Here is a 23580-nt window from a genome sequence, read left to right as displayed (position 1 = left end):
GTTAATTTTATTGGATTATATTTAGGTGTTCTCGCTGTGTACTTTACATTTGCGAACGAATAAACGCATGCAATGTGAATATCGCACGAAACAGTTGTGCAACACTAGTTTTTATTCACGTGCAATATCAAACCCGGGCATGTTACAGACGTACAGGAAGCGGAGCCTATATGTGCACACGAGAAGCATTTATTGGCAGCGACGCAGTTTTAGAAACTTGGAGACCTCGGCTAAAAGGAGTGCAATTTGGTCGTCAACTGCTGCCATGTCCTCACGCAGACGTTCCTGTATGCTGTGCTTTTGTGTAGCTTGAAGGCGACGGCGATCCTTGCGCACTTTTTCGCTGTGCGACGGTTTGGCAGGGGCTGCAGGTGGATTGGGTTCAGAAAGCTCCGGCCAGTCGTCTTCATCCCACTGAAGAGCCGCAAACCTGTTGGATGTCTGTATCGGGGCTCCGTTTTCAACCGGAGGCACTTGCTTACGGATCCCACGCCGAACCTTTTCAGTTGCTTTCTGTTTTGTGGGGCAAATTGGAGAGGTGATCTCGTGGTCGTCAGTCTTGCAAAGTCCGCACCTGTAAGACGGTGTGCCTTGTGGCCGAGCCTCATCTTGCGTTGCAAAAGGGCATGATCGGCGCATGTGGCAAGGTCTGAAACAGCTGTAGCAATAGACAGCACTCGGTTTGTAAGGGCGGGGCCGCAGAATACAGCCATACTAGTAAAGTCGTTCTGAGAGAGTTGGTGGGCCCTGTAGTGTGACGATGCACGAACGCCCCTTTCCCATATACCGCACTTGGATGACACGGTGGGTTGGACAGTACAGCTCACGCTGGAGGGTCGTCTGGTCTTCGGCAACGTCGACGTTGTAAACAACACAGCGTTGTAGGTCCGAACTTTCTACTAGGTACACCTGGACCGACACCGAGACCTCGCTTGTAATCGATATGCACTTGAGCGTTTGCAGACGCTCGACAGCAGCCAAAGTCGGGAGCCACACAGCGATGGTATTAGATTTCGTTCTAGACGTGAAGCCACGAAAACCTTTGGTCCCAAGACACTCGTTCAGGTTGGCTTGAAGAATCCTGTTCGGAATGTCTGTCAGGCTTTTGGCTCCCAGAGCTTTAATGGCCACTTTATACGATACCAATCCCGATGTCGGCATAGCCACCTGTTTGGCATACGCTGGGCAGGAACGCTTGCCTTGTGAGCTGGAGTTGGCAGAAGACGAATCCTGCGCAGTGTCCCCTGAAGGGCGCTTTTCAAAACTGCGGGAAGCCGATGGCACGGATGGAGGTGCCGAAGACAGGTCCATTGGAGAGCTCTTCTCCTCACTCTACACGGTTGAAGCCCCATCCAGCAGTGGAGGTTGGGCAGCCATTGCCGAGTTCCGCCCAGAGGGCAGATCGCTCCCGGCCTCAGGTGCATTTGAAGAAGGCGGGATGTGTACTGCCGCTGATGGACCGGGAGCAGGGACCGACGCCGGCGAAGCCACCTCTGCCAGCGCGTCACCGGTGGCTCTAGGCCTAGCCTCGGAGCCCAGTCCAGCTGCCGGGATGACTGAAGGACATTTGCTTACTGACACCCTGTCAGACGGCGCATGAGCCTCGGGAGCTTCTTCAGATGGCGCGAAGTCAGTTCTCTTGATATAAGGAACGTATTTATGCGGATGGCGAGATTTTTCACAGGAGTGATGTGCAGCCACCTTAGCAGGGACACTTCGTTGAATTCCAAAGCCAGACTTTCGCCACTCCGTTTCGCTGGGCGTTCCTTCTTCATCTATGTCTAAGTTGACACGGCGCATGCGCACAGCTGTTGCAGCTCGGTTTTGCCGGTGTGCCGCGCCGCCGGCAGCAACAGCTGCTCCACAACACGTGACTAACCACGTGGTTGGCCACGTGACCAGCCATGGCGCTGTGCAGCCGGCAGCTGCTCCGCACCACGTGACAAACCACGTGACCGTGGCGGCGCCGCCACGCTGAAGGCTCGAAATGCTGCCGTGAAGTAGCTATCGCTACAAAACCCACTGCTTTCGCATGAAATCCACGAAAAACCGTACATAAGGTAGTGGCACCTTTGTGCACGGTATCGCTTCTCAGCTGACCATTGCTTACTGTACAGGCAGGATGGCCAGAAGATTATCACTCAAGACGACTAATGACCCTGCCTCCATATTTTACAGCGCATTTTACTGCGCATAATTTACTGCGCGTTCCTCTTATTTGGGGAGCAGTACAACTTGTTTAGCACATCGTACAATGAAGAGCGGAGCCAGCAATGATGCCGACCTAGGTGGTTAACGCTTAGGCTTGGAATCAAGAAGTTGGTTGCGGTTTCGAGTACAACAGTGCTTTAAGCTGCTGCTTTATTTCCATGATAAGACTACAGTGGTTGGCTTTGCACACCACATTGCGGCACCGCTAGAAAACAGAAAGAAGATCGTACTGAAAGGCTCACAGTGTGAATGAAAAAATTCCACACCAACGCCGCCAACAGGCTTTGATTTGAAAGTAGAATTTCGTACAAGAAATTTTTTGCCCTGCAGCCAGTTCTTTGCAACCTCGCCGAGCTGAAATCCGACTTCGTTCCGGGAAACGAGGCTTAGAACTTGGGAATTAACAGCCTTATTAGGTATAACTTATACAGGTTTTACTCTACACTGATCATCTTACAGACTTGGGACCGATAATGAAAATGCTGACTGCGGTACCACGGTTCCCGTTGAACCGGCGGCCACCCGGATGGTCCGGTCAGTGTACCCTTGTTAGCGCACTATATAGTGTTTCAGCTGACTTTAAACAATTTTTCAAAGCCGAGTTTTGAGTTAGAACAGCGCTTTTCTTGGCATAACATTGTCAGCGGTGTACTACATCACGACGACGGAAAAGGCGTGCGGCTCCCCGTCTTTCGTATTCGCCTCGTGTACCTCCAGACTACAGAGACTACGTCTTCCCGGTGAACCATCATTTTAAGAACTAACGCTTTAAAACTTGAATTCATAACAGGCTGGGCAGACAAAAAACGTTAGCCCGGAATACGGTTAGGCCTACCACCCTCGCGTTCAGACACTTCATCTTTCCCTCCCTCACCCAGTGAAATCCTAATGAGGTGAGGGTGAGGACGCCGTCATGAGGGCTCGCCGTCGTGAGGGTGCCCACCTCTGGCTGCGAGTGCGAAGAGGCGGAAAACTGCGGCGAAAATGAGCGCGCGTCAGCGGATTGTGCCAGTGAGCACTCGACATCCGCTGATCCGAAGCGCCGTGCCAAGTAAGGCGAAATCAGTACAATGCAACCAATGAAAAATCATCAAAATCATTAACGAGCCATAAAGCCAGCAAAGCCATGCAAAATTAATTGCCCACACCTACAGGCTACGGGAAGCCTCAAACGGGATCAAATGGAAGCGCATCAAGTACTAAAGCATCTGATGGAAAAGCAAGACTAAAAGGACATTATCCTTACGCTGTTCTTCGCATCACAACATTTGAGCGTGTGTCAGTTTATGATTAAATAAATGATGCTTCTTCAGGCAACTCGTATATTTTATTGCTTGACTTTACTTGCATACCGTTGTTAAAGCCGAAGAGAAGAGACAAGTTGTCAGTCTGACACAGTGGTCAACTTACCATTTCAGATACCGTAGCTGTACTTAAAAGCAAGAGAGGGCCGCCGCGGTGACTGAGTGGTTATGGCGCTCGGCTGCTGGCCCGAAAGACGCGGGTTAGATCCCGGCCGCGGCGGTCGAATTTCGACGGAGGCGAAATTCTAGAGGCCAGTGTACTGTGCGATGTCAGTGTCCGTTGAAGAACCCCAGGTGGTCGAAATTTCCAGAGCCCTTCACTACGGCGTCTCTCTTAGCATAAGTCGCTTCGGGACGTTAAACCCAGATGAAACATGAAGCATACTTAAAAGTAAGAAATGCACATTAGGCTAGCTTTCGATGACCGCAGCTCTCAAGCCATGATTAAGAAGACGTTCTGATCATGTACAATTGGACCTGCGCTTAACCTGAAGCACAATATTCTTCACCGGATTTATGCTTATGAGAGGTACGTCGAATTTGACTGTGGGCTCCTTTTCCTTGTTGAGGCTGAATTTGTACCGGAGCAGTAGTTTCGCAAGCGCCATCTTCAGTTCCAGCAACGCGAACTTCTTTCCAATGCACTCGCGGGGTCCAAGGCCGAAGGGAATGTAAGCAGCTGAGTGCCTTTCTGTTTTGCGGTCATCACAGAATCTCTCCGGGTCGAACACTTCAGGATCCAGCCACATCTCGGGATCGCGGTGAATGTTCCAAGTAGGCACAATCAGGCGTGTACCAGCCGGCAGGACTTTCCCCGCCACTTCGACGTCCTGGTAACACATCCTCGCGATGAAGAAAACCAGCGGCGGATACTTTCTCAGGCCTTCGGAGACTACCATGTCCAGCCTCTTCAGCCTCTGAAGCTTATCATAACTGATCTCGCAGGAGTTCTCTACACCGGGGAACGCAGAAGAGAGCTCTTCGAGGAGCTGGTCTTGCTCGCGCGGGTTTCTAGCCAGCTCATCGATGAGTAGTGCCAGGGCTAGTGCAGTCGTTTCGAAGCCACCGCCCAGGGATATAAAACAGTTGGAGACCATGTGATCGTCGGTCATAAAGAAACCATGGTTGCCGTGTATCATCTCCCTGCTCTTGCGCTGGGCGTCAAGCATCAGGTGTAGCATGTCCACGGTGTGGCCTTGCTCTCTTTTTTCACGCCCTTCACGGGCCTTTCGCAGTCGGATCACACGGCGCACTCTGTCGACGACGAGGACGAAGAACCTGCCGTAGGACACGTATGGCAGCAACCACCCCGCAATTTTTCTCACGAAAGGAAAGGCCACGGCTAGGCTCACGATGGGCACGTCTCGAGCAATCAGTGTGTTACGAAGGCTCTTGAGAAAGGGGTCCTCCGGGTTCTGCTGGAACTCGCACTGCGTGGTAAAGAGCATAATCATGACGCAGGCACACCAAACAATACAGATGATTTGCGCAGGTCGCGATCGGCAACGCGCAGCTTTCTGAATTCATGGGGAGTCTGTAGCGTAGCAAGGTACTAAGAAACACGAATAAGAAACGGGAAACACGAGCGCTAACACGAGTAAGCGCTCGTGTTGTCCATTTCTTGTTCGTGTGTCCTCGACTTCTCGTCCCTTGCTGCGTTGCAGTGTCGGTTTGATCATGCGCCAACAAGCCACGCTGTCGAACTAAATATCTGAATTGAGCCTAATTTTGATCGGGTAGCAATGAAAAGAGTTGGCACGAAGCCATTTCATACAGCGCCTCGCGTGCACGCGTGATAAAATGAGGAGGCGCCGATCCAAACATCAAATATTTTTACTGCACATTATACGAAGCAATAAGTGGTCCAGGCGGCTATGAGACATAATGAATATTCGACTAGCGCATCGGCGGTACTCTCTGGGCCGTGTGCGAATGCTGGCAACGTCACACAGAGGGACCTGGAATTGTGCGGATCTATGCATGGTGGCAGTGTACCACTCACTGCCAGAGAGTTTCTATCTACAGGTCAGCGACACAGAAAAGAAATGGGGACGCGGACCCCGCCCCATTGTCTAAGCCATTTGCACAGACTAGATACCGGACGACTTAATCAGTAGAAACACCTTGAATAGACTCCAATACAAACCGCACCAGCAGTAGGAGCGGATACGTGAGAGACGCCGCTGACGTTGCCTGGACGGCATTTGGATGAACAAGGGCATCTGGAAGCCTACCCAGCTTGTTTTAGCGCGAATGCACTACCTTACTACCAAAGCTGAAAAAGCCGAGGTTTTTGTGAAGCGCCAACCTTTGACAGAGTGCCAGCGGCGCCGGCATTGCGTAGCTGCTCTGTCAATGTGCAGGCGATGAAGAGGAATTCAGGTGACCATGAGCGGCAAAAACAGGCCAGACGCCCAGCTGGAACAGCGGTCATGTTCTTCAGCTCCTTGGTGCATGGCTGACCGCCTTCGTTCATGGCACGGCATCAGCAACAATCTCACACCACTGTACGCCACAGTGTCTTTTTAGGTGAAGCCTCCAGTCCAAGCGACAAGCCTTCACCTTGCACCCCCCCCCCCCCCCCAAAGCACGACCCACCTCACCACAGCACCCAACTAGTTAGGGGCTGCCACCAGCCTCCGCTATTCTCGAACCACCGTCCCCCCTTCACCCTGCAGAAGCGCAATCTATCTCCTACCACCCAACACTTGATCCACGGAAGCCTTTGCCGCGCTTTTGGAGTGTAATTCGGGGTCTTCGCACGTACCTTCAACAGCGCTACCCGTTCACATCCATAGCGCTCCACCAAAGGCGCAGTGTGGTTGAGGTAGCTGAAGATTTCTGCGCAAGAATAACAGGCCCTCCGAATCCAGGCGCAACGCTGCACTGCAACAATGTTCCACCCTCACGGGATTCTCGGATGGATGCACTATTCTCCACGGAAGAACTTGATGCAGCGCTGACTTGTTGTAGAAGGTCATCATCACCAGAGCCCGATGGTGTGATGTACTCCGCACTTGCCAACCTTGGCAAAGAAGCTCGACGGGCTCTTTTCGACACTTACAGGAAGTCATGGACTGCTGGCATAGTTCCTCATGATTGGAAGACCAGTCGTCTGGTTCCACTTCTTAAGCCGGGAAAATCACCGCTCGACCTTTCATCATACCGTCCAATTGCACTCGCCAGCTGCGTCGGCAAAGTCATGGAAAGAATGCTGCTCACACGCGTGGAATGGTACTTGGAGCGATATCAGATTTATCCAACCTCCATGTCTCGGTTCCGACGGGGCCGCTCTTCTATCGACAACGTGGTTGACCTTGTAACGTCGGTGCACAACAGCAAAAGATTGAAAATATTGACCGTGGCATTGTTTTTGGATATCAAGGGCGCGTACGACAACGTAACGCATCAGGCCATTTTGGACGCAGTGGAAGCTGCTGAGATCGGAGGCCGCACGTTCAGCTGGACACGCAGCTATTTATCAGAGAGGTCATTTTTTGTCCTGACTGCGGACGGACCAACGTCCTTACACCGAAATTCGCGCGGAGTCGCTCAGGGTGGAGTGCTGAGCCCAGTTCTCTTCAACCTTGCTCTCATCGGCCTGGTCGACGTATTGCCACAATCTGCTCAGATCCGGGTATATGCAGACGACATCTGTATTAGGGCATCCGGGGTGACCCGTCCTCAAGCTCGTGCAAGACTTCAAAAGGCGGCATCGATATTGACATCTTATCTTCGCTTACAGGGCCTGAACATTTCGACCAAAAAGTGTTCACTTGTGGCATTCACACGCAAAATAATGTAACGCTACACTATTCGCATTAATGGTGAAGCCATTCGCTATGAGAGAAGCCACAGATTCCTTGGTGTTGTCATCGACAGGAACCTCTCGTGGAGTCCACATGTCTCCGACATGAGAAAGAGACTAATTGCGATTGTCCATGTCCTCTCCTTCCTCGGGGGAAAGTCCTGGGGCGCATCAGTGCGCTCTATGCTGCAACTGTACCGTTCCGTATTTCTGGGCTACATGCGGTAGAGTCTTCCGATATTCAGTTCCATTAGAAAGACAAATATCAAGACTCTTCAAAGTGTGCAAGCCCAAGCTCTCCGTATCTGCCTTGGACTGCCTAAATGTGCATCAACAGCAGCAACTGTTCTTGTTGCCCGGGAACATCCTGTTAATACATAAATTGCTGTTGGCAACATGAAAACACATATTCGGCACCTCACACGGGTTCCCTGTCATCCCCTCGCAACCCTCCCAATAATTAGGCCGCGTACTGCATTCGCCAAAGTCATTGAAGCTCATCGCGCATATCATCCATCGGAGTTCACCCCTGCGTCAAGACCGTGCTCACCCTTATGGAGTCTTCATGAACATCGGGTTCACCTCTATATTCCTGGAATTACGAAGAAAGCTGGTGTATCACTACCCGCTCTCAAACAACTGAAATTGAATCACCTGCATTCTTACCACAGTCACCACATACATGTTTACACAGATGGATCAGTTCACTCGACCAGTTCTGCGGAGTCGGTGGTGATACCGGCCAGATCCATCTTCATGAAAGTGAAGACGACCTATCCAACATCTTCAACTGGTGCGGAACTCGCAGCCTTACGGGCTGCGGTAGAGTTCATCAGTCAGGAACCTCCACATGACTGGACGGTTTTCACCGACTCTAAAGCAGTCCTTCAAGACCTGCAAGCTGCGCTACGCCGCGGGTCGCAGGAACAACTTGTTGCTGAGATCCGTCTACTGTACCACGGCACCGTTTCCAAAGGTCATGACATCATTTTTCAATGGCTGCCAGGACACTGTGGTATTAACGGTAATCTCCAGGCCGATGCGGCGGCGCGTTCGGCTCACAACGACGGACTTCCAGTGAGGATCCCACTCTCAAGACCTGACGCACCGTGTGGGCTTCGCCCTTTGGTGCTGGAGCTCACACTTTTAGCGTGGAACACGGGAGAGTTTTGCAACCTCCGCCTCAAGGCACTGGACCCTGTACTGCGCCTTCGTCTTCCACGTAACTTAGCACGTCGCGACGCAACATTGTTATGCCGTTTATGGATCGGCGTTGCTTTTACCATCCACTATGCTTTCCGGATGGGGATGGCCGGCAGTCCTGCCTGTGCAAGCTGCGGTTGTGAGGAGACCATCGCTCATCTTCTCTGTGAGTGCCCAGCATTTGTGAGTGCAAGACATACACCGTGTTGTGCCCTGGACCACCTTGATCCTCGCCCATTAACAGAGCAAAAGATCCTCGGTCCGTGGCCACAGCAGTCGACTGCCCTCAAGGCATACAAGGCACTCTTTGCCTACTTGAAAGCGACTGGATTGAATGACAAATTGTGACAGCGGTGTGCGTGTGTGTGTGTCATGCCTTTTTCCCTTCTCTCTTCCTCCTTTTAGCCCCCTAATCCCTCTTCCCCAGTGCAGGGTAGCCAACCGGAACCCCTTTCTGGTTAACATGCCTGTCTTTCCCTCCTCCTCTTTATCCGTCCGTCCGTCCGTCCGTCCGTCTGTCCGTCTGTCCGTCCGTCCGTCCGTCCGTCCGTCCGTCCGTCCGTCCGTCCGTCCGTCCGTCCGTCCGTCCGTCCGTCCGTCCGTCCGTCTGTCTGTCTGTCTGTCTGTCTGTCTGTCTGTCTGTCTGTCTGTCTGTCTGTCTGTCTGTCTGTCTGTCTGTCTGTCTGTCTGTCTGTCTGTCTGTCTGTCTGTCTGTCTGTCTGTCTGTCTGTCTGTCTGTCTGTCTGTCTGTCTGTCTGTCTGTCTGTCTGTCTGTCTGTCTGTCTGTCTGTCTGTCTGTCTGTCTGTCTGTCTGTCTGTCTGTCTGTCTGTCCGTCCGTCCGTCCGTCCGTCCGTCCGTCCGTCCGTCCGTCCGTCCGTCCGTCCGTCCGTCCGTCCGTCCGTCCGTCCGTCCGTCCGTCCGTCCGTCCGTCCGTCCGTCCGTCCGTCCGTCCGTCCGTCCGTCCGTCCGTCCGTCCGTCCGTCCGTCCGTCCGTCCGTCCGCCCGCCCGCCCGCCCGCCCGCCCGCCCGCCCGCCCGCCCGCCCGCCCGCCCGCCCGCCCGCCCGCCCGTCCGTCCGTCCGTCCGTCCGTCCGTCCGTCCGTCCGTCCGTCCGTCCGTCCGTCCGTCCGTCCGTCCGTCTGTCTGTCTGTCTGTCTGTCTGTCTGTCTGTCTGTCTGTCTGTCTGTCTGTCCGTCCGTCCGTCCGTCCGTCCGTCCGTCCGTCCGTCCGTCCGTCCGTCCGTCCGTCCGTCCGTCCGTCCGTCCGTCTGTCTGTCTGTCTGTCTGTCTGTCTGTCTGTCTGTCTGTCTGTCTGTCTGTCCGTCCGTCCGTCCGTCCGTCCGTCCGTCCGTCCGTCCGTCCGTCCGTCCGTCCGTCCGTCCGTCCGTCTGTCTGTCTGTCTGTCTGTCTGTCTGTCGGTCCGTCCGTCCGTCCGTCCGTCTGTCTGTCTGTCTGTCTGTCTGTCTGTCTGTCTGTCTGTCTGTCCGTCCGTCTGTCTGTCTGTCTGTCTGTCTGTCCGTCTGTCTGTCTGTCTGTCTGTCTGTCCGTCCGTCCGTCCGTCCGTCCGTCTGTCTGTCTGTCTGTCTACCACCCAACTATTCCTCCAGAAACACCAAAAGCCAGATAGAATGGCCAGAAGAAGGTGGTTTGCTGAGTGGTGGCGCTTGCAGGGCTGGCGGTGTATGGTTGAGCAGCATGCCTAGCGCTCGTAGCGAATCGCAGCTGGTAGGTGCAGCTTTCAAGACCGGACGTCCACACACCGGAGGGCACCAACCATATTCCACGGACAATAGTTACACTAAAGCCCTGGGTGGGCTCCGTATAACGGCTCTTGCGGTGAAAGCGGCAGCGAAATCGAATTCTAAAACAGTGGAAAAGCCAGCCTCCCTCTACCCACCTCCAATAACCATCACCCTGCGGAAAACTCCTGCCGCACATGTAAAGCCTCGGCTTCAAGTTTTTAAAACATTCTGTAGAACAAAACGCATCAAAGTAGTTATGTGAAGGTGAATACAACTGCTTTCGCAGAATTGTATATCTCATCGTCCCGCAATTAATTCCTCTTTGACGGTGTTATATTAAGCTTCAATAAGAAACGAATGATTAACAGTGCCTAGAATGTGGCATTGCAGCTTTATAGCCACTAGCCCACAAAAGCACACCTCATCTGACCACTGGAATAAGTTTTGAAGCCAAAATATTCAGTACGCTAGGTAAAGCAGTCGTCGCGTAGGCTGCAGATTGACCTTGAACTACCTTCAGCCCAACCACTTTAGCGCTGTATGACCATATGTGGTAGAGTTATCGTGTCGAACCTTTGAACCATTAACTTTAGTTGACCTCTGACCTTTGCCATCTAACCTTGAATTGACCTCTGACCTTTGGCTTTGGGTGACCTTTGGGTTGACCTTCGACCTTAAGAACATCCGATGGGGTGATGTGAAGCCACGTGATGACATCCGATGGGGGTGTCGTAAGACCATAGCATACCACGTCATAGCCAAGTGGTCGTGTGGGTATATATAGAACTGCTTTCGCGAGCGTGTAGCGGAGCTGCCATGGACGAGCCTCAGACGCTTAGCAAGCGTTCTAGTTTTTTGCTGAATTCCACGGTTGGCCAAGTTAAGCCACTGCCATTTTTTTGTGTGTTTGAACGCGGTCATACGTGCAGTGTCACTGTCTTGTTCACTGCCGCTCTTTTTTTTTATCCTAGAGCGATCTCCCTAGAAGAAAGTAACAAGAGGCAATCACGTTCAGGGAAAGCGTATAGTCTTACCTCCCAAGCAAGCACGGCTTTGGAGATGCAGTCCATCGTCAGCCCTTGCGCCATGGCTGAGATGTCTACGGGGCCAGGAATCACGCCGACCTTTTTGTCGAGAATATGCACTGTTGTATCAGTGCAATCCTCTATGATGCGCGATATCATTTTCATTTTAGCGCTTGAAAAGGTAGAGTTCAGAATGGTCCGCACCGCCTTCCATTCGTCACCTGCGTGCAATAATGAGCAAGGAGCTGCAATGCTGCAGTGCCGACTATTGCTGCATCAACTTTAGTCATGGGCGTTTTTGGTTGTACTGGTACGATTTATTCGCTAAAGGCGAGCAAAGAACAAACTACAAAGCGTTTAGCACATTTGCAAAATTAGATGCCCAGCTGTGTGATGGGTACTTTTCTAAGCATTTCAAAAGGGTACCTATTACTGATTTATTTGCTTTTGGCTGGGATGTTTTCCTTGTCAGTTTTATCTGAAACCTGGTTCTGTCAAGGATTTTCATGCGTATGTTGGCAGAATATTTAATTATGTAGGATTACTGCGTTGATAACGGGAAGATCATTAGAAATTACACCATAGTACTGTTCTCCGTGCATTTCCTGTTTATTGTCAGTAATTCATCAACACAATGAAACTGCAGCCTAAACTAAGGAAGGATGAATATCAAGGCCATACCACCCATTGGGACCCTTCTCGGGAAAGAATTATATACGCACCATATAACACAATCATGGTATCTATAAAAGTACATATTATCTGCGGCTCGTGTTTCCGAAATTTGAAGCTGCCCAATGTAAGCATATTATTACTATACATTCTGTCGTAGAATTGCAAAGCGCTGCGAACATTCAGACTCATTTCCATTAGGTAACACTGAGAACTGCGCCTTTATCATTTAGTCAAAAGATGCATTTATTCTGATGAAAAGAAGCCATGTGGTTGATGACAAAGCTTCCATAATCCATGCAACTTTCACTTCATTGACACAGGGGGTCAATTTACACGTGTAGATAGTGATGCATTCTTGATCCTGGGCAGCGCGTAAAAGTGAACATCGGTGGCTAAAAAAATGCTTCCCATGGTTCTATACTTCAGCCCCGACGAGCCCTGCACCTGCAGTGTCACTTCGGCATGTAATGATGTACTCCCATTCCATCCAGCACGGCGATGCTACGGGAAATGAGTTAAAAATTATTACCGACTCCCAGTCCGCGTGTCGCCTCTTTCTCTCTGGCAGACTTCCACACTCCGTCGCTCCCATTCTGACTACCCCACAAGTTCAAAATTCCACATGCAAGCACCAGATCACTTGGACTCCTGGGCACGAGGGGCTCGAGGGAAACGAGGCCGCGGACAGTCTAGCTCGAGGATATACTAACCGAGCGACTAACCTCCCCGACCTCATCCCTCTCCCCCCTCTACGTACGGCGAGCGCCTCCTCCTTCTCCGAACACAAAGACAAGCCTATCCCCACCACACCGTAAGCTAATGGCGGCAGAGGCGAGGGAATGGCGACAACTGCAGACGAACATCTTTCCTAACCTACACAAGTACCACATCATCTTCCCCGACAGATATGACAGCATCTGCCCCTGGTGTGGCGGAATTCCAACAACATATGTAACATGGGGCTGCTCCGGTCCCAAGCCCCCCGAACTAGACAAACATCACTCCGAGGAACAGTGGGAGTCTGCCCTCCTCAGCTCTGACTTGGCGACGCAGCGAAAGCTGATATCCCAAGCAAGAGCAATTGCGGTGGATATTGGGGTCCTGAAATAAGGATTCCACCCAAAATCTGTATTTTCGCCTCTCTATCCTACCTTTTTGGAATAAATGTTTTCTACTACTACTACTACTACTCCCATTCCATCTATTCGCAAAGAGATTCGAACAATTTACATCGTTTCGCGCTCATGGCCGCCTCCTACGCAAACAGAGTTAGCGGAGTGAAAGTGACTGAAATGAAGAAAATTATCACAGAAATACTACACAGAACTACCACCGACACTAGAGAATTCTGACATGCGAAGGGTTTTCGGAATGGGAAGGCAGAAGCCTAACAAAGCTTCTTGAAGGTCACAACTTCCAAACGGATTGAAGAAAAAAAAGCAACAAAGACAAAACACAGAACGCCACTTGCCCTAAACCTAGCAATATTTCTAGAATAATATTTAAGGCACCAGCCCCAAAAATGATGCCCACTTTTAGAAGCCCGTTTACCCTCACTTATCACACTATACCTACCGGGTCTCTTTCATGTAATTTCGTCTACGCCAGCGTACAGAGGTTATGTTGCTGGCCAAAATACGGGAGAACAACCTGATCTCAAACCCTGCTGTGAGTGCGGCCACCTGTCTCCTTCTCCCGCCGTTGTCAGTTACCTTAGCCTGTTCCGATTGTCGATCAGAAATTAATTATAGCTATGCTTAATATATGAAAATTTGCTTTCGATGTTTTTTCTCAGCGAGTTACACATCTGATTGGAGCCCTATAATTCTGCTTCTTTGGATGTTGTGCTTTACTTTTCACACTGTGTCATTCCACAGTAATTTTTCTCCGGCCTGTTGAGTTGTTAGGACTCTTGTCATTAATTTTTTAGTTGTGTTGTTTTCCATAGCTTTGTTTCTGTCACATACCTAGAAGGCATGCAAGTTAATAAAGCACTCTCGAAACAAATGCATGTACGGGCCGCACGTGTCACTCCTGTTCTTTGCATTTAGATTATTATGTGGCATTTATATAGCGCGCACATTTTCAAACACCCGCCACGGCGGCTCAGTGGTTATAGTGCTCGGCCGCTGACACGAATGACGCGGGTTCGATGCCGGGGGCGGCGGTCTCATTTTGATGGAGGCGAATTACTAGAGGCCCGTCTACTGTGCGATCTCCTTGCACGTTAAAGAACCCCAGGTGGTCGAAATTATCCGGAGCCCTCCCCTACGACTTCTCTGGGCCGTTAAATACCCCTTAAACCAACTTGTCCTAACGTATTTTTAATTCCTTTTTGTTGTCATCGCTCTGCAGCTAATTTATTCGCTAGCATCAGCTCAGCTGTCGTGTTCCTGGAGTTTCGCTCTTCAGGTGGCCGAATATGATAGCGCTTGGCCTCCAGGTAATGGGATTCTAAGTGAGGATTCTAAACAGTCAGTTCACTCCAGTGTATCGAACCCAGCCGCGCGTGTACCTTTCAGTCCGAGCAAACTGCTTCTCAGCGGCTCCACGTTCATCACAAGAGGCACTCGGTCGCGGAACCTGTGCGCCTCCCTCACGAAGCACTGCTTGATGGCATCCAGGTCGGTGAGGATAACGCATGGTGCATCGCCACAGTAGAAGCCAACTAGCTTGCCGTATGTCCGGATCCATTTTTCTATTACCTGCAGAAAAACCGCGAACCATTTACGTGCCGTTCTAACACTCGATTAGCTCCAAGAATTCGTCATTCGATTAGCTGGAACTAGCTTTAAACTCTACATTTGCTCCGACTATTCGGGAGGCACAGTATATATCAAAGTCCATGAGAAGGCCTCCGCCCGGTGTCAGCTCCCTCCGCTTGTTCGACGCAAGGGCGAGAGGATCGGAAGCAGGAGCGCCGTCGCGAAGCTCCTTGTGCTTAGCACCAGGTCACGGGGTCGAATGCTGAACGCGCTGTTTTGATGCAGGGATACAATAAAGGCTACTTTTTCACCTCTGACGTTCGCATATTTTAGTTCGTCTGTCCGTCCACACAATTAGAAACTTTATTAACATAAAACAACTGCTAAAATGTATAGACTTTATTGAGATCAGAACCCAAGCCATTAAAGTGCAAAATCGGGGCTTCTAACCATTCGGCTATTATTTTTCATTAAGCATGGTATTTATTGCAGTGAAATGTGTTCACCATACATTAAATATTTAAAACGTCTTGGTAAGGCAGTATGAAATCTAGTTCAAAACAAGAAAAGTCCAGCTGAAAAAGAACTAGAACAAAAACAAGGCTGTGATCCAGGCACTTTTTGGAAAGTAAACATTGAATTGAAATAAATTCAATCTCCACCAAGGCATGTGACTTCGGTGCGAGGTCTGTCTGGGCATGCACCTCCATTGGATTGACAATAATTTTGCTGTAGTGAAATTTTGCTGATACAACAGATTTACAATGCCGGTCCCCGATTAAAATTTTATAAAGATTGTGGAGTCCAAAAAAAATAAAAATGTCCAGGTGGTCATCAACATATTGCAGAGCACTTAGGTATTGCACACAATGCGCAGTACAATTAATTTGCGTTTCCAACGCCCATTGTGGACTACCACACACAAATACTGCGTCTTAAACCATGAAGCAGTCCTCAATTGCTTTTGGAGCATCACATAGGCGGCGCTTAACAGAAGACATAAAAACATTAAGTTTTTTCTAGCCATGCGAAAACCGACAATGGCTGTGCGTTTTTTATGAAAGAGAGTGTTTATACGCCGAGAGAGAGGCATTTTACCTATTCTTGAATGTACATCATATCCAGTTCAAAGTATACAGGGCGGTGCATGGGCTGAGCGAAGACCATAGAAATCCGATCTTTGCACAATTCTTTCCGTGACACTGAAAACAATAACTCTGCTAAAAACGAAGAGGCAACTACGCGTCATGCATTAACCTCCATAATTACGGGTGATCACCAATATCAGAAGACACAATAAGAGTAGGCAGAACATCAACTAAATTTACCTGCAATAATGCACGCATTCTCGGGTGGGAAGCGTCTCTGTCACTCTGTCCCGTATAAACATGGACAATACCTGAGATGGACAATGCAAAACTAAATGAATGCATTAAGAGGCACAGAGGGAACTGTCATTAGCAATGTGGATAAGATAGATGAAGTAATCGAAAAGTTCTACACAAATCCATCCACTAGTCAGTATAATCAGGACGTTGATGTAATAGCTAGTAGCGCACAGCACTGGGACATCCCACCAGTAACGAAAGAGGAAGTAAAGAAAGCTTTAGGAGCAATGAAAAGGGAGAAAGCAGCTGTTGTGGATCAGGTAACAGCAGATTTGTTGAAGGACGTTGGGGAGATTGTGCTAGAAAAACTTGCCACCCTGTATACTCAATGCCTTTGACCTGACATTAAACGTCTTAAGCCATTCGGAAGGAGGAAAACCTGAGACGCCGAGAACAGGCGAGGGCTCTGCGTAGACATGGCGCAGACGCTCTGTCACTGTTGTTGTTAAGTGACTGCTTGCTACTCACGTGAAGAAACCAGCGCATCAAGGTTCGTTTAGTGACAATGCTGGCTTTGTATAAACGTCAACAATACATGGCATAGCAGGCTCAGATTCCTGTATTTTATGGCAATACACGCGTAGCATGGATTAGACTGAAAACATTCAATTTATGTTTGTGCCAACTGTAACAGAGGAGCACTACCACAAAGCCAGGCGGCGATTCAGAGGGAAGTTAGGCATCCGTTGCCGCAATTGCAGACCCCATCCAAAGATGGACAGCAGAGGCGTGCTACATGGGAGACACGACATGCACACACGTGAAACAATTGAGGTGAGCAAAATATGCAAGAAAAACAACTCTCATCATCATCTCGTAATCGTAAGCGGTGTTAATAATATTACAGTTAGCACGATGGTGTATTTTCTGTTTTCCCTTCTTTCGCGTTGGTTGAAATGAGTGAAACACTAATAAAAAACTAGATGCTAGACTCGCCCTTAACTGTTGTGCTTTCTCTTTTCCCCTTCTTCGTCTCTAATGGCGGTCGAAAATCACACGTGACTGACCTGAAAGATTTGATTTGGACTCCAGCAAGCCACGGCCACAATGCATAGTTTCATGGTGCAACTTTAAAAAGATAATTATTTTTAAAACATCTGAAAGACCAAAACTTAGACCTCTCCTAATGAGTGTCAGGTATAGACTCTGCTGTGGAGCGTATTCTTTATAGGGCATGCTGCTGGTTATATATATATATATATATATATATATATATATATATATATATATATATATATATATATATATATATATATATATATATATATATTATATATCCTTATGAAGGGAGCCAACAGTCGCCGAAACCAAGGGCATAGGGGAATGTTTAATTTCTTTTAATCTGTAGTGCTGATCAGTGAGATAATAATACTTCGATTAATCTATCACTTAAAGGAAATTACTTATATAGCAGCAGAAAAAAACAACCATACCGCTCTGCCAACTGAGCTACGGCGACGGTGTATATATATATATATATATATATATATATATATATATATATATATATATATATATATATATTTATGAAGGGAGCCAACAGTCACCGAAACCAAGGTGCATAGGGGAACGTTATTTTATTATTATTTTTTTTAATGTGTTATGCTTATCAGGGGGAGAATAATACTTAGATTAATAAATTGCTTAAAGAAAATTACTTATAAAGCAGCAGAAAAAACAACCATGCCGCCGGTGGGATCCGAACCCACGACCTCCGAATATCGCGTCCGGTGCTCTTACCAACTGAGCTACGGCGACGGCTGTCCAATCTGCTGCTCTCGTGGGTATTTATGTTTACTGCGTGTGAGCGAGCCTTGAGAGTGTTCACCAGCGCCACCCTCGACCATAGCGGCGGACGTAGCACGTCCTGTAATACCGCGAGCGTGACGTAGAACGTCATCTAACGGAGAGGGCGGAAACTGTGCGAGAGCCCTCTTATGCTACCTATGGCATCAAGGACTGCCAGAACCGAGACCCTCGTTAAGCTATTAGCAGACAGGTTAAAGGAAATGAGGGGCCCGTTTGACAAATTTATGAAGGGAGCCAACAGTCACCGAAACCAAGGTGCATAGGGGAACGTTAATTTTATTATTATTATTTTTTTAATGTGTTATGCTTATCAGGGGGAGAATAATACTTAGATTAATAAATTGCTTAAAGAAAATTACTTATAAAGCAGCAGAAAAAAACAACCATGCCGCCGGTGGGATCCGAACCCACGACCTCCGAATATCGCGTCCGGTGCTCTTACTAACTGAGCTACGGCGACGGCTGTCCAATCTGCTGCTCTCGTGGGTATTTATGTTTACTGCGTGTGAGCGAGCCTTGAGAGTGTTCACCAGCGCCACCCTCGACCATAGCGGCGGACGTAGCACGTCCTGTAATACCGCGAGCGTGACGTAGAACGTCATCTAACGAGAGGGCGGAAACTGTGCGAGAGCCCTCTTATGCTACCTATGGCATCAAGACTGCCAGAACCGAGACCCTCGTTAAGCTATTAGCAGACAGGTTAAAGGAAATGAGGGGCCCGTTTGACAAATTTATGAAGGGAGCCAACAGTCACCGAAACCAAGGTGCATAGGGGAACGTTAATTTTATTATTATTTTTTTAATGTGTTATGCTTATCAGGGGGAGAATAATACTTAGATTAATAAATTGCTTAAAGAAAATTACTTATAAAGCAGCAGAAAAAACAACCATGCCGCCGGTGGGATCCGAACCCACGACCTCCGAATATCGCGTCCGGTGCTCTTACCAACTGAGCTACGGCGACGGCTGTCCAATCTGCTGCTCTCGTGGGTATTTATGTTTACTGCGTGTGAGCGAGCCTTGAGAGTGTTCACCAGCGCCACCCTCGACCATAGCGGCGGACGTAGCACGTCCTGTAATACCGCGAGCGTGACGTAGAACGTCATCTAACGGAGAGGGCGGAAACTGTGCGAGAGCCCTCTTATGCTACCTATGGCATCAAGACTGCCAGAACCGAGACCCTCGTTAAGCTATTAGCAGACAGGTTAAAGGAAATGAGGGGCCCGTTTGACAAATTTATGAAGGGAGCCAACAGTCACCGAAACCAAGGTGCATAGGGGAACGTTAATTTTATTATTATTTTTTTTTAATGTGTTATGCTTATCAGGGGGAGAATAATACTTAGATTAATAAATTGCTTAAAGAAAATTACTTATAAAGCAGCAGAAAAAACAACCATGCCGCCGGTGGGATCCGAACCCACGACCTCCGAATATCGCGTCCGGTGCTCTTACCAACTGAGCTACGGCGACGGCTGTCCAATCTGCTGCTCTCGTGGGTATTTATGTTTACTGCGTGTGAGCGAGCCTTGAGAGTGTTCACCAGCGCCACCCTCGACCATAGCGACGGACGTAGCACGTCCTGTAATACCGCGAGCGTGACGTAGAACGTCATCTAACGGAGAGGGCGGAAACTGTGCGAGAGCCCTCTTATGCTACCTATGGCATCAAGACTGCCAGAACCGAGACCCTCGTTAAGCTATTAGCAGACAGGTTAAAGGAAATGAGGGGCCCGTTTGACAAATTTATGAAGGGAGCCAACAGTCACCGAAACCAAGGTGCATAGGGGAACGTTAATTTTATTATTATTATTTTTTTTTAATGTGTTATGCTTATCAGGGGGAGAATAATACTTAGATTAATAAATTGCTTAAAGAAAATTACTTATAAAGCAGCAGAAAAAACAACCATGCCGCCGGTGGGATCCGAACCCACGACCTCCGAATATCGCGTCCGGTGCTCTTACCAACTGAGCTACGGCGACGGCTGTCCAATCTGCTGCTCTCGTGGGTATTTATGTTTACTGCGTGTGAGCGAGCCTTGAGAGGTAAGAGCACCGGACGCGATATTCGGAGGTCGTGGGTTCGGATCCCACCGGCGGCATGGTTGTTTTTTCTGCTGCTTTATAAGTAATTTTCTTTAAGCAATTTATTAATCTAAGTATTATTCTCCCCCTGATAAGCATAACACATTAAAAAAAATAATAATAAAATTAACGTTCCCCTATGCACCTTGGTTTCGGTGACTGTTGGCTCCCTTCATAAATTTGTCAAACGGGCCCCTCATTCCCTTTAACCTGTCTGCTAATAGCTTAACGAGGGTCTCGGTTCTGGCAGTCTTGATGCCATAGGTAGCATAAGAGGGCTCTCGCACAGTTTCCGCCCTCTCCGTTAGATGACGTTCTACGTCACGCTCGCGGTATTACAGGACGTGCTACGTCCGCCGCTATGGTCGAGGGTGGCGCTGGTGAACACTCTCAAGGCTCGCTCACACGCAGTAAACATAAATACCCACGAGAGCAGCAGATTGGACAGCCGTCGCCGTAGCTCAGTCGGTAAGAGCACCGGACGCGATATTCGGAGGTCGTGGGTTCGGATCCACCGGCGGCATGGTTGTTTTTTCTGCTGCTTTATAAGTAATTTCCTTTAAGCAATTTATTAATCTAAGTATTATTCTCCCCCTGATAAGCATAACACATTAAAAAAAATAATAATAATAAAATTAACGTTCCCCTATGCACCTTGGTTTCGGTGACTGTTGGCTCCCTTCATAAATTTGTCAAACGGGCCCCTCATTTCCTTTAACCTGTCTGCTAATAGCTTAACGAGGGTCTCGGTTCTGGCAGTCTTGATGCCATAGGTAGCATAAGAGGGCTCTCGCACAGTTTCCGCCCTCTCCGTTAGATGACGTTCTACGTCACGCTCGCGGTATTACAGGACGTGCTACGTCCGCCGCTATGGTCGAGGGTGGCGCTGGTGAACACTCTCAAGGCTCGCTCACACGCAGTAAACATAAATACCCACGAGAGCAGCAGATTGGACAGCCGTCGCCGTAGCTCAGTTGGTAAGAGCACCGGACGCGATATTCGGAGGTCGTGGGTTCGGATCCCACCGCGGCATGGTTGTTTTTTCTGCTGCTTTATAAGTAATTTTCTTTAAGCAATTTATTAATCTAAGTATTATTCTCCCCCTGATAAGCATAACACATTAAAAAAAATTAATAATAAAATTAACGTTCCCCTATGCACCTTGGTTTCGGTGACTGTTGGCTCCCTTCATAAATTTGTCAAACGGGCCCCTCATTTCCTTTAACCTATATATATATATATATACCAAAAGTGATTTCTGGCAGCTGATCTGGTCAATATATATATATAATATATATATATATATATATATATATCGAAGTATACGCTTCATTTATAACGAAACATTTTTATTTGACTCGACGTTTCGATCGGAGGACCGATCTTTTCAAAAGATACTTCGATGTATATTATTTTAAGCAGTCAAGCAAATCATGTTTTCACAGCTATATATATATATAATATATATATATATATATATATATATATATATATATATATATATATATATATATATATATATATATATATATATATATATATATATATATATATATATTATATATATATATATATATAGGTGTAAACAAGCTCCACCATTCTTGCGCTGCAGATGGTGAATGCGTTTTCAGATGTACAAACATGTTAGCAGCTAATATGTCGAATAGGGCTCGTTAGCACAACTTATCATGGCGACTGAAACTTAAGAGAACAGGAAAAGGGACTGAAGGGACGCATCGAGCACTCGTGGTTTTCTACTGTTCCGCTCTTGATCCTGCTGTCTCCTGGGGTGGGCTGCCGAGTGCGGCGACTGAGGCGGCAAGCTCATCGAGACGGGCCTCAAGGCGCGAAATCGCCGGGTCTGTAGGTGGCAAAACAGCAGTGACGGGCGGGGGAGGTCGCCGCATGAACGATATCGGTGAGCTCAGCCAGGCGGTCGAGGGTGACGTCACTGGCCGCCGCAAGGACGAGGCGGACGGGCTGGGGAAGGCGTTGGAGGACAAGCTCTAGAAGGAACGCCGAGTGCTTGGGGATATCGCGCTCCCCGAGAAGCTGTCCCATCCGGCGCAGAAGCTGGGAAGGGCGCCGGTCGCCGAGGTCTTCCTCGGTAAGGAGCTGCTATAGGCGGGTGCGTTCCGACGGCACAAATCTCTCCAGCACCTTGGTTGTCAGGTTCTCATATGGTGTAGCGCCCATGGGAGCAGAAAGAACGTCGGAGAGCTCGCCGGCAACATCAGGAGGAAGGCTCGAGGTGACATGGTAGTAGCGCGTTGTCTCCGAGCTGATGCGGGAAAGGGAAAATTGCGCCTCGATCTGGTGTAACCAAACTTGCGGATTCTGGGGCCAGAAAGGTGGGAGGCGAACCTGCAGTGACGAGACGTCCTGCTGACTTGAGTCCTGTTCCGTGGATGCTGCGCTATCGGCCATTGCTCGTCCTAGGTCAGCAGTTGTCGGCTTAACGTCCCGGGAGCGAAGGAACAAGACCGCTGCTGCGAACGGACAACAAAACAGAACTGTGAGCCGTGGCTGCACGAGCCACGGCCAGGTGGCGTCTTTATTTCCTTCGCCGGGTGGCGCGCGTTATCCGGGTTCCCGGCGCCACCCAAGAGAGGGCGCTACAAGGGTGACGGAGTGGATTCCAAGAGAAGGCAAGCGTAGCAGCGAGCGGCAGAAGGTTAGGAGGGCGGATGAGAGTAGGAAATTTGCAGGCATAGGGTGGGCCCGGCTGGCAAAGCACAGGGTTAATTGGAGAGACATGGCAGAGGCCTTTGCTCTGCAGTGGTTGTAGTCAGGCTCTTGATGACGATGCGTGAAATGGTCAAGGTGATCAGAGAGGGGACTCTACTTAGTGGCCTGACAGGCAGATGCTTCTCATTCCGGGGGAAAATATAATCAAAAGCAACATCCGCAGGAGACGTTGCATAACCAACTCTACATACAACATTGATATCTACACCAATGTTTGATAAAAGGTTCTGAGTGAAAAAACTTGAGGGAGGCGGAACCTTGGCCAGGGATGAGTGAGAAAGTGGGCCGGCCGCGGTGGGAGACAAAAATAGGTGTAGCGACACCAGGAGCAGGCTCAAATGCCCGCAAAACAGTTCTGACAGCTAAAAGGTCGAAACGGGAGGTAATGTCGAGAATACGAGCCTCCAGGTACAGAACTGCAGTGGAAACAGATTAAGGGAGGCCTAGGCAGAGGCGCAGTGCGCGCCTTTCTAACAGCAGCAACCGATGAATCATATTGTTATGAAGACGAAGAAGAGGGCAGTGGCGCGGGCGGAGCGCTCGCGCTAGGCCCTCAGCCATTAAATCATATCTTCATTCTGTCATCATGTCGTGCCTTCCTTGGCTTGCCACCACGTAACATTTGGTGTGAGGTGCTGGGTGCTCATCGTCATCCTAGTCCCCGGAGCATCGCCGCCTTCTGCTCGCCTTCGTCGTCGGCCGAGGGGACCTGGGCTCCGCCGCCCGGCTCAACCCCAGCTCGAACTGACCAGAACCGACCAGCCGCTTTCCCCCGCCCCGTCCCCAGCCCCGAACACAAGACACGACGACCAGGACCTGACGTACGATGACCCTACTACGACCCGAACCAAGACGGCACCGCCGCCCAGGCTGTGCG

At 49.3% G+C, this 23580-nt stretch overlaps 1 protein-coding gene across 1 annotated transcript in view; it reads right to left on the bottom strand.

Annotated features, from left to right (window-relative positions):
• Positions 1 to 3529: 3529 nt before the first annotated feature.
• LOC144121872 (cytochrome P450 3A29-like) overlaps positions 3530 to 23580 on the bottom strand; it is a 52981-nt gene continuing 32930 nt past the window's right edge. The window contains exons 3-5 of the mRNA XM_077655291.1: positions 14483 to 14672; positions 11302 to 11513; positions 3530 to 4945 (exon numbers count right to left, since the gene is read on the bottom strand). Coding sequence (XP_077511417.1) covers positions 3977 to 4945; positions 11302 to 11513; positions 14483 to 14672 — 1371 coding nt within the window. The 3' untranslated portion in view covers positions 3530 to 3976. The remainder of the gene's footprint in view (positions 4946 to 11301; positions 11514 to 14482; positions 14673 to 23580) is intronic.

This window comes from Amblyomma americanum, chromosome 2 (genome assembly GCF_052857255.1).
Source record: "Amblyomma americanum isolate KBUSLIRL-KWMA chromosome 2, ASM5285725v1, whole genome shotgun sequence".
Lineage (NCBI taxonomy): Eukaryota > Metazoa > Arthropoda > Arachnida > Ixodida > Ixodidae > Amblyomma > Amblyomma americanum.
The sequence above is the reverse complement of the archived record's forward strand: the minus strand, read 5'-3'. Positions and strand labels throughout refer to the sequence as shown.